The sequence below is a fragment of the Lichenostomus cassidix genome, chromosome 5, assembly GCF_008360975.1.
Source record: "Lichenostomus cassidix isolate B80296 chromosome 5, HeHo_3.0, whole genome shotgun sequence".
Lineage (NCBI taxonomy): Eukaryota > Metazoa > Chordata > Aves > Passeriformes > Meliphagidae > Lichenostomus > Lichenostomus cassidix.
Genome location: NC_139486.1, coordinates 35,667,286 through 35,678,649, shown reverse-complemented (window position 1 = coordinate 35,678,649; position 11,364 = coordinate 35,667,286). Strand labels below are relative to the sequence as shown.

The 11,364-nt window shown below is 46.6% G+C and overlaps 1 protein-coding gene across 1 annotated transcript; it reads right to left on the bottom strand.

Moving 5' to 3' along the window:
• Nucleotides 1–3,618: 3,618 nt before the first annotated feature.
• Nucleotides 3,619–5,655, bottom strand: RIOX1 (ribosomal oxygenase 1). The gene has a single exon (XM_085062272.1). It carries the CDS (start codon nucleotides 5,406–5,408, stop codon nucleotides 3,660–3,662), a length of 1,749 nt encoding a protein of 582 aa, XP_084918398.1. The 5' UTR covers nucleotides 5,409–5,655; the 3' UTR covers nucleotides 3,619–3,659.
• Nucleotides 5,656–11,364: the final 5,709 nt, after the last annotated feature.

The following is an 11,364-nucleotide window of genomic DNA, read 5'->3' as shown; positions in this document are numbered from 1 at the left end:
AAGGAAGTTGGAATTGGTGATCTTGGCTTTATGTTCATGTAAGGTCAAAGTGGTTTTTTTTTAATCCTTGTTAACAGAAAGGAATCAATATAATGGTCACAGGGAATGTTCCTATTGCTTCCCACAACGGGAGTGCTTCCCACTGGGGAAGCAACAGCCATGACGTTCTTCAGGAAGACAGCCATGGCGAAGGACACTTCACCCCCTTTGGAAAAACTGAGCAGGCCAACCCCTGGACCCTTCACCTGATAGAGAGGAGGAAATGCTCATCAGTGCCCAGCTGAAAAGCTTCATGGAGGGGAACATTGTCTAATGCTGAGAGGTTGCAAAACCACATGAAGAAAGTGATGGCAATGTTTACTTTTCCTTCTGAACAAGGGACAGGTACCTCCTACACACAATTTTTTTCTATTCCCATGCAAAATGTTTCCTTATGATAGGGAGGAAAGAGCAAGCATGATGATGCCATTTGACCTCTGATTGCAAGAGAAAAATTATTTAGAGCTGGTGTGGAAAATTTTAGTAGTGAGAGGTTGTAAGAAGAGACTGCAGCTCCCCCATATTGGACAGAGAGCCAATATGGCTATATTGGAGTTTCAGACAGCTCAGAGATGTACCCATCTCTGCCTGAATGCATTCACCCAAATCTGCCCAAAGATGAGGGGGAGGTGTTTTTAATTTTGTTTTTAAATCTCACTGTCTGCTCTCTTATTTACTGGCAATAAATTAAATTAATCTTCTCTAAGTCAAGTCTGCTTTGCTCATGATGTTAGTTGATGAATTATTCCCTGTCCTTATCTTGACCTGTAAGGTTTCTCTTCTTAGTTTCTCCACCTCTCCTCTTGCTAAAGGGGATTGAAAGAGTGGCTTGGTGGGTATCCAACAGCCAGCCAAGGTCAACCCACCACAGTTAGCTACCAGTAAGTGCTTTTGTCTCTATATTTTCTAGACTAAGGGTTCACATGTGTGCATGTGGTGACAATTCATGAAAGCTGCTTCAAAAAATGTAGGTGTCTCCTCTCCACGACCTCCCCATGCTGTTATGTCTCAGTCACTCTGAGATGATGGTACACGAATAATACCCATCCTCTCCCCTTCCAGTGAGTATCTGTTTGATCCTTCCCCTTTCCTAGGTGAGAATTCTGGCAGATGCTAGCTAAGCCAGATGAGTATTTCTGCAGCTTTCTCTGAAATGGCAAAGTGACAGGCATGTGTGGGATTGCTGATCCCCCTCCCCACTTTCTGTGCCCCATGTAGTTGTTGTGAAACTCAAGAATCCTTATATCCTTCAAAAAGATGCTGTTCCTATGCCCCAAGAGTCAAAATTTGGTGAATGTGTTCCCTGTAGCTTCATTTGTGTTTCTGCACAGCTTGGAAGGAAGCATGTGAAGGAACCCCCAGCATGAGGGAAGCACGTGAAGGAGCCTTACAGCATTCCCCTCCAACAGCCATGGTGGGGGCTCTGGAGGACATGACACTGGCTCATGCCTTTGGTGCCTGTGCTGTGCTGTCTGTACAATGTGGCTTTCAGGCCTGTGCTGTCCTGCACAGATCCCAAGCCCTACAGGAAACTCAGCCAAGTCTTCCTTACTGGGGAGACCACAGGAAGGTGCCACTCAGAACCTGAGGTTACATGACCTATGTGGCCCTGCCCTTATCAAACAGTGCAGAAAGACAATCCCTTGCAAACACTGTTTCTGTGTGACTGTAGATGTGCTAAATAGAGCTGCTTCCTTACACAAGCATCTTACAATACCTTAGAAGACTGAAAGGGGACAATCTCTGCTATGGACCATGTCTGCATGACATGCTACATGTGGGAAAATGCTTCATTGCTCAGGGTTCTCAGCATCTAAAGGGATGTAAGATTAGTGTTAGCTCTATTAAACAGCATTTTTAGAGACCTTAGAAAATATGACTGCTTTTCATACTGGGATCATAACGGCCCACCACATCCTAGTTTAAAAAATTTGGTATACTCCGCAGGTCTCAGCAAGAAATACCTTTCTGCAGAAGGAACAGTGAAGAAAACTGCTCTGTGCCTGGCTAGCCCTATGTAAATCTGTGAGGAGTATGTGTAAGGTGTCTGGCATAGAAAGTTTCCCTGGTGGAATTAAAAGCTGAAGGGGAATTATCAAAATGCCCCACCCCAACAGAACAGAGTCCAGGGGAAGGAGAAATCTAAGGAGATTTTATGCTGTGTTTGGTTGTCATTAAAATGCTTGAAACAGACACGGGGGTGCTTGCAGCCATCCCAGAAAGGAGTTCGTGGTGCAGATCTGCACCACAGCCCCCAGGCAGCAAAGCTGCAGTGCTGGTGCTTCTGGTTGCATGGAGAGTACACGGAGCAGCCCAGGAAGGGCACCACTGAGAAATATTTACCAGGGGTATAAATGGTGGGGCAAGGATGGTTGACCCTCTGGTGAGGATGAATAGACAGAGGGGTCAGAGGATGAGTGTGGCGACAGCATCTGTCCAGTCACTAGTGCTTCACACAGCAAAAAAGCTCCAAGGGCACCTCAGCACGTTCTTGTGCAGTGCAATTTTACACAGCCCATTTCAAGATTTAGCAAAAGCATACAGGCAAAAGAGGGAGGAAAGGCTGGCACTTTTGCAAGCATGGCATCTTAGGGGACATGGAGAACACTTAAATCCTAAACAGTTAAGAGTGCATAGGTGCCATCTTGCAAAACCCAGATAACCCAAAAGCTCAAAGGAGCACACGGTAATGTACCCTGATCCTTGTGGGTTATAGCTTCAGGAGGCTTTAACAACAGAATATCCCACACCCTCTGACTGCTATGATAAAATAGCATTGAGAAAAAGGTGTTTCAGAGGTTTGCCAGTATTTACGGGAACTGGTCACACAGCCAGGCACGTATTCATGTAACTTGATAGGTTCTAAAATAAAACATTCTTACCCAGCACAAAACCCCCCCCCCATATTGCAGGGTTCCCCATTTGCCTTGAAAGGACTAATAATTTCATTGCTAGGGGCTGCTGTGGGAAAAATAGTGGGGGAGGTTATTTTATCTTTGTTATTGGACTGAAAAGGAAGCAAGTGAGCCTGAAGCATTTCAAATGCAGCACATTATGTTTGCCTGAGAAAATCTTGCTGCACCATTCAATAAGGGCAGGGCAACATTGGTGGGTGTAATTGCCTAAAGCGAGAGAGCCTGCAGGCTCCACTTTCAGGAAGAGTAAATGTGTGACCAAGAGACCTTTGCAACACAGCATGGGCCTGAAGGCCACATCATTTATGCAGCATAGAACAGCAAAGGCACACAAAATGGTGACCATCACCAAACATGTCTATGAATAGTATTTCCTGCAGCAGAGCAGGCTGCTTTAAAATACTGTGAAAATACGATTATTTACAAGACTTCAAGTTCACTAGCTTCCTAAAGTTACCTAGGCTGTAGTAACATGGCTGGTGAAAAAAAAATAACCAATTCCCTTCTCTAGGCACTCAGAATTGCTCCTAGAACAAATAGTTATTTTAATCAAAACATTTGATTTCTTTACCCATGACACAGACCTTCTACCCCCCAGATGAGATGCAGACCTGAACTGCTGATTCACATCTAGCAGGTGTAAGGCAAGACCAAGACAGAACACTTTCTAAACAAATGTATGTTTATTTTGTGAAAAATAAAGAGTTAGACTTGTGCCAGAGGCTTCTTTGTAGTCAGAATACCCTTCTCAAACAGAAGTGTAGCTAGAGAAATCTTCTCCTCCAAGGTTTCACATGGAAGGTTATCCACACTGACGTGATTTGGATAGGAAGACAGGAGAAATTCAATACTGTCTGTATACTCGGGATCTAGCTCAAGGAACTTGGGTTCTTCCTTATGATACACTCTTGAGTTTTCTGTTGTGTAGTACAGCATCACACCTGCTTCTTCATTACACAGTCTAACGATGCCATGACGGAGCAGGCGTACTTCGGTGTCTTTTGTTATCAGGATATCAACATTGCAGGGGCCTCCATTTTGCCACCGGGCAGGGAAGCCATAGACACTCTGTGCCTTTTCACTTTGTGTGAGCACCGGAGGGAGAGAGTCATGAATAAACAACTTGGCTCTCTGGTCCACAGCAGCATCGATGGGAGCATAGTCAACGAGTTTCTTTATCAGGCTCTGCACCTTCTCCACAAAGGCCGTTCGGCGAGCATCGACTGTGTCTGAGTTAGCGACTCCCATATACTGTAGGTAGTCCATGGGAAGCCCTCGTCGGTACTCCACATCTTCCTCCAGGGCCATCTGCAGGGCAGCTGGGAGGAGCTTCTCCAGAAAGTCCCCCCAGGAATTCCTCTGGTAGGAAGACACAGTGATGTGGAGCGAATGTGCGTCAGGGAGACAATCGCCCTGGTGGATAAAGCCACGGGGGAAGTACAAGAGGTCTCCGGCCTCCAGCACCGTCTCCAGCACAGGCTCACCAAGCTCAGCCTGCGTGAGGTTTGCGCTGGAAAACTGGGGCAGCACCTCGGCATCTGTTCGGGGGCTGTAGACACGCCAGTGCTTCTTCCCCTCCAGCTGCAGCACGAAGGCCTCGATGTCATCATAGTGGGGGGCAAAGCCCTGCGTCCCCGGGGGCGTGAGGTAGGTGTTGGCCCCTGCCATGCTGCCGAACTGCTCCTGCAGGATGGAGAGGAAGTGCCAGACGGTGGGGGAGAAAGCCTGCGGGCAGAGGAGGCGCAGGGAGCAGCCGTTCTGGTAGAAGTCCCACACGACGGCGGGCAGGGCCCTACCGGAGGGGTTGTGCGTCTCCCGCACGCCCTCGGCATAGCTGGTCACATCCAGGTGGGTGCCGAAGTGAACCTCTCCGTCTCGCAGCGCGGAGTCGAAGTCGGCCGTGGAGAAGAGCCCCGCGTAGTAGCCGGGGTCGCCCCGCCGCACCAGCAGCGGCGCCCGCTCCCAGTGCCGCCCCAGGAACTCCGCCGGCGCCACCGGGGCCAGCAGCCAGCGGAAGAGCTCGGCCGCCCGCTGCCGGCTGTCCTCCAGCCGCGCCAGCCGCCGCAGCAGCCCCGACACACCGCCGCCGCCCTCCCCCGTCGGCCGCGGGCCGCCCGGCATCGCCACTGGGCCACCGCCTGGCATCGCCACTGGGCCACCGCCCGGCATCGCGTCGGGGCCGCCCCGCGGCTTCGCGTCAGCCCTGGCGACCTGCGGCTCGGGCCGGGGCTCCACGGGGGCCTCCACGCGGCTCGGGGGCGCGGCGGGAGGCGCCTCCGGCTCCGAGCGGCCGCCTCCCGCCCGGCCGCGCCTCGGGCGAGCCTTGGCCCGCTTGCGGCCCGCGGGCAGCAGGGCCCCGCGGCGGCGCCGCTCCATCGGCCCGGCCCCTGCCACCCGGCGGTACACGGCGAGTGCCGAGAGCCGCCCCAGCTCCCGCCGCCGCTCCGCCGCCATGGCCGCCACGCCCCGCCCCGCCGCGCCGCTTCCGCCGGGAGCGCCCCGGCCGCGGATGGAGCCCGCGTGTGTGCCGCCGGAAGGACGTGCTCCGCGTGTGCCTGCGGGGCAGTGTGGAACAGGCTCTTGTGTTTTGTCAGCACCTCCGCTTAAAACGTGCTGCGCGCGTTTGCATCCCTCACCCCGCAAAAGAAAAGGAGAGGCGATTCCCCTCGGTGCGATGCAGGCAGGTCTGTTCCTGGGCTCGGAAGCTTCGTTCTGGAAGTACGCTCTAAGCACGTCTAGAAAGTTATTTTTTTTCCTGAAGGCGTATCATAAATATGTGCTTTTAGACAGCCCGCAATTACTTTGAAATCTAATGAGGCGAGATGAGGTAACACTTGTTTCGTAAAGTCCTATTGCAAAAGGAATAGAAACACAAATTGCGTGGAGCCAATTCTGGTGTGCCATCTCCCCTCCCCTGTTCTTGTGCTTCTAATGGTGGTGGCGGCTGATAGGCCATGTCATCTCAAAAGGATCCCAAAACCACAAAAGGCTGTCATAAACCCACATAGTGGGTTTTGTCTTCTTATTTTCTTCCCCCCACCCCCCCAAATTCACTCACTGCCTAGTAACCTTGTTTCCTCTCCATCTCTCCTAGGCCTGAGGCATCCCAGAAGGCCAGCATTAGTGGTGCTGGGCAGCCAGAGGGCTGCTCTGCACTTCCAGAGGCTGCAGCTTCAGCATAGAAAGCTATGCTGGAGGGGCAGAGCAAGACACTACTTTGCTTGAGGCAAAGGTGAAAGACTGTATGGGTTTGTATTGCCAGACTGTGCTGATGCTTTTCTGATCAAGAACAAGCTTCAGTAGAAGAAATTCACTATGCAGTATTTTTGTGAGAGGAATCTTTGATGAACTGCAGTAATTCATGGGAATGAATTTTGCATGAGGATTTAATCTCCAGAGGCTGCTGTGTGTCTAAAGCATTTAACTGCAGCAATTACCCAACTGTGCCCAGGAACCCTCTGGTTCACAGGGTGCTATTAACCTCTCACAGATATTAATATCAGCTGCACACAACATGCTAAACAGCTAACATTCACAAGCCATGTGCAGATCTGCTGCGTGGGCTACTTACTGTATCAGGTATAGGATATAAAGCTGAAAAGAGAATTTTCACCTCTTACCAGGTTTCAACCCAAAATTACATTTCAATTTTACCACAACTCAGGAGCAGAAATCAGTTAGGCCTAATAAGGATAAGTTCGGCCGTTAAATCTCGTTTCTAGAACAGATGCAGATATCTTAAAGGTTTGAGGTTGTTTGAATTGCCTTAGAAACAACACAAATCATTCGGAGTCCACCACTGTGCTCTAAGCAATGCAGGCCTTTTATGTATATATGCAATAACAACTGTTCTCATTTTGGAGGCGTTTTTCTGACGGAGTTCTTCGGGCACAGGCTTTGCAGCCACAGCTGCGTGGAGAGTTGGCAGTAGAAGACTGTCCTGTTTGCGCCGCGATGGTTCGTTAATGGAGACGGATTGTAGGCGTGCACCGGCAGCACTCAGCCTCCCATTCCGCGCCTGGAAAAAGCCATTGCCGGCTTTGCCAGCAGGTGGCAGAGGCCGACCAGGCTCCGCTCCCTGCGCTGCGAAAGGCGCGGAGGGCTCACCGCATCTGCCTGGCAAGGTGACCCGCGGAGATGGGCTTTACAGCGAGCGGAGCGCAGCCTGCCTGTGCGTGCATGTCTAGACTGGAAGAGAAGGGAAGGGCGAACTCTCTGTTTCAATCCACTCTTTGTTTCCCCAAGGTTAAGCCCTGCTTACCAGAATAATCTTATCAGCTGAAACCATTTCAACAGAACTGGACCCTTAACAAAATCGAGATGCAAGGGCTTTGATATATGATAAAAGTTAGGCCATTGTATGCTTTTATTATATGTAGGCATGGCTGAATAGGCTTGGGAGGGGGGAAGACTTCTGAAAAATCTGGGTGTCTGAATTGTTATTTTGTGGTACTGCTTAATTTACTGGAGTGCAACTGATCCTTCTGAGAAGAAGGAGGGCACTGTATACAGAGCTTGACCTGAGTTACACCAGAATATCTGTAATGACAGCAGCAAAGCTGTTCTGGATGTTTACCAGTACAGGGGGTTCAAAGTCTCACTTGAGGCCCCTGATCTTCATAGGGATGTCACCTTCTACTGCTGAGAGACAGTTGATTGACACTGGATTTTTTTTTTTTTAAATGTATAACAAAGTCTCTAAGTGAAGGACACAGTAGAAAATAATAGTGGTGAAATCTCTATAACAAGAAAACATTTCTTGTCGCAATTTAGTCTTTCTAATAATAAATGCTTTCAAGATTAAAGAATGTTGCTATTTTGCTGCGTGACACAAGAAAGGGTTTTGACCTAGGGCAAAAAGAGAGACCTTCAGTATCACTTACAAAGTACTCAGATGGTTGTTTAGGAGTAGACACAAGGTTTACATGCTGTTTGCATTCATTGTCCAGTATTTCAAGGGAATTTGTCTAAAGAAAGAAGTGTCATGTACAGCTCTTTAAATAAACAAAAGGAAAGTAATACAGATCTCAGAATGGTTAGGTGATCCCTAGCTGCTACTCACAGACAGAGAAGCAACTGGAGGCTCAATTAAATTTCTTAATTAGAATTTAGCACAAAGTTACTTGGATTTTATGAGCATGTAAGCTATGTTGCCAAGAGCCACATGCGTTTTATTTAAGAAGACATATAAATGTGGTGAGTACAACCTATTAGAGAGTCACAAATTACTTCAAAAGAAGTAAGTAAATGGCACCTTAAAGAGATGTAGGGTTCATTTGATATTTTAACCTTATGCCGTTCAAATAATGGAAAGCTCAAGTTTAAAGAGCAGTTTGGGTAAGGCCTGATCCTGCAAATCTATGAGCAGTCTTCACTAATGAGTGGAAAGGGCAAAATTCTTCACAATTTTCTGTGTATTGGATATTCAGTTGTTCACCACCATGCAAACTTTTTCTGTGTTCCCAGCAAATCATTAATGTAAATCAGTCACTTTTAGAAAGTTAAGCCCAGTTTAATCTGTTTTCTCATTATTACTTTGCTGGCAACCTTCCTTTTGCACCATCGGTTTTGTTCTCCTGCCAAAACTAATACCTAGTAAGGATAAAGAACATTTCAAGCCTTCACTAACAGGTTTGCTTAGCTGACAATCTTTCTCATACAGCCTAGCTACATCCACTGTGTCATCACTGGAAGGACAGTGGGCTGGATTGTGGGCCTGCTCCTCGTTGTGAAAGCCATAAAGTTCACTGCCAGATAACAAGACGGAAAGCTAATTCAGGAAATGTTTCTCAAGAGCTATCCTCTGGCGTTCCTCATCAGAGTGAATGCACTCACTCACTGAAGCATCTTTTGGCAGTGAGTTTGGCCTCCCTCCAACTGTTTCTCTCTTCTCAGGGATTTTCTTATTCAGTGACTGGTTGTGGTCTTTAATCCTGGTTATCTTGTACAAGGAGCCCAACTGAGAAAAGAAGCCTTCCCTGCCATGGAACAGCCAAATTAAAGCACATTTGTAAAAATCATATTTAGAAGGTCCTGTCCTCCCTAAGAAATTATCTTTTTGGAGGAATTTGGAAGCACAGACATATTCTTTTGTACCATGTGACACTAAAATAGATACATTGGAATTAAAGCTGAATTAAAATAATGTATTTAAGTAGGACCCTTGACTGAGTTTACTCACCCCCTTGACAGGGCATGTGTACTTTAAAATTCTGAAATGATTTTATGAGGGTTTTTGTGCTTTTAGTAGATGCCATTTAGCATTTGGTAGCAATGAGCAGATAACATCTGCAGTGACTCCAGAGGCAGTGATTAACCACAAAGCTCCAGACTCCAAGGTTCCAGCAGAAGGAGAGAAATAAATGGCCATGAGGGGAAAATCCTCATCCTTAAATGAAGGCAAAGAAAACGTGAATGAAATATTTGCCCTATGGGATTAATCGCATCTAAAGAAGCAAGATAGAAAGTACAGTCAAACTCTTCCTGCATAAATCACATATCTTGTGCTAGAGAATATCCTTTTGATATGCACAGACCATGGCTCTTGATGAGCTGTTTGGCTGATGCTTTTCCATGGAATACAAGTTTTAAAGGATTCTTGCTCTTCATGTCCTTCTGTACTAATGATGGCAACTGCATAGCTTTGCTCATTAGATATATTTATGGCCACTATTTCAAGATTAACATATAACTGTGCTAACATATTCAACATTTGCTTCTCCTATAAGCTTCTCCTGGTCAGAAGCCTTGCAAAAAGACTTTACCTTTTGTTTCCTATACTGAAGTTTTTCTGAAGTACTCTGAAATTGCTTGTTCACCTTAGATGAAACATTACCAAGATGAAAATATTGTGCAAACAGAATGCCTTGGTTTAGCAACCATATTTTTCAGATCTGCTCAGAGCACAATAAGAGAAAGCCCCTGTACTTGCTTATTTGCTTCTTATAATAGGTTTGTGTTGCTACTAGCCAATATAGCACCTTATAGAAGTACTTTTAAACATTTCCAGTGCTCATCCACACACACAAGCTCCTATTCTTTTATACATGTTGCCAAAAAGAACAAATTCCTCTTGGTGAGCATGAAAATGTGTATGTGGTAGTATTTATACTGGTATGGCTTGTTCCCAGAAGGGATAATATTATGGTGTGATTAGAGAAGGGAGATTTAATCGCTGACATTATTTTAGATAATCAGTAAGGAAGAGCGATGTTAAGCCTCTGGGTATCTGCCATGGGGATAAAGGTGTTTGCATTGTCATGGATGTGTGTGTAATATATTCTCAGGTCCTTAGGGGACAGCATACTATCCTGCTGTCCCACTGAGTCCAGGAAGGATCTTGGCTAGAAAGGCACAGGTGACAGGAGTCAGTGGGCATTACAGGAGCAGTCAAGTCCATTAATCCTGTGTATTACACAGGGAGTCCTGTTCTCAGTCCTAAAGAGAAGGTGATAAGGGCCAAATTGGGTTTGGTTTCTTGTGAATGCTATGAAGTATATTCCCTTTCTTTGTTATCCATAAGGATCAAAGCACTTGAAGTGTTGCTTCCAGTTATCAGACCTCAGAGAATTAATTTCCCCCCCTCCTATGGAAACACTGTGGGAAGACTGAGTACCCAGAACGTGCCTTGGACCGGCAGCGCAGCACTGTGAATGTGCAGTTTGCTATGTTGGATGCTCAGCTTGTCCAGCTAAGCGACCTCTAGGGTCATCTTCTTTTCCTTTCCCACCACAGCCCCCTTTCCCTTCAGTCACCAACGACCATATGGAGAGGTCAAGTTACCAGCTGAGCAGAGAAGCAGTAAAGGCAAAAAATGAATTTAGCTATCTAATAAATATTTGTAAAAGCTATAAATAGCTGAAGCATACATTAGATTTTATTTACAATAGCATGTCCTGGCCTTTTCCTTTCTATTTTTCATTTGGAAGTAGAGCTAATATGGGAATTGTTCATAAGGAATTATGGTTTAGGACACCATGTTTTATAAATATTTCTGTCAAAAATCCAGAGACTGTGAATAAGATGAAGTGTTACACTGAAGGTACTGGGAAAGCAGTATTTTAAGAGCTATGTTAAGTCAGGAATGTTTTTAATAAAATTAGAAGAAAACTTAGGACTGGTAGAAATGTCTTATCCTTTAGTAATTTTGGAACATTTGGCTCAAGCATAGCTGTGTTGTACTGCTCACTGAGAGCAGCAAGTAGAAAGTAATTGAGAAGCAGTTGTGAGAAGCAAGGCACCTCTCTGCCTTGGTTTTGCGTTCCTTGGAAAGCAAAGGGATATGCGAAAAGAGGTAAGGAAAAACCCTGCATCTTCTCAGTTTAATTTAGGAACAAGGGACGACTTGAGTGTCAGAGCATCAGTATGAAACTCAGAGTCAGTGTCATACTCATACTTCTGCCTGAGCACC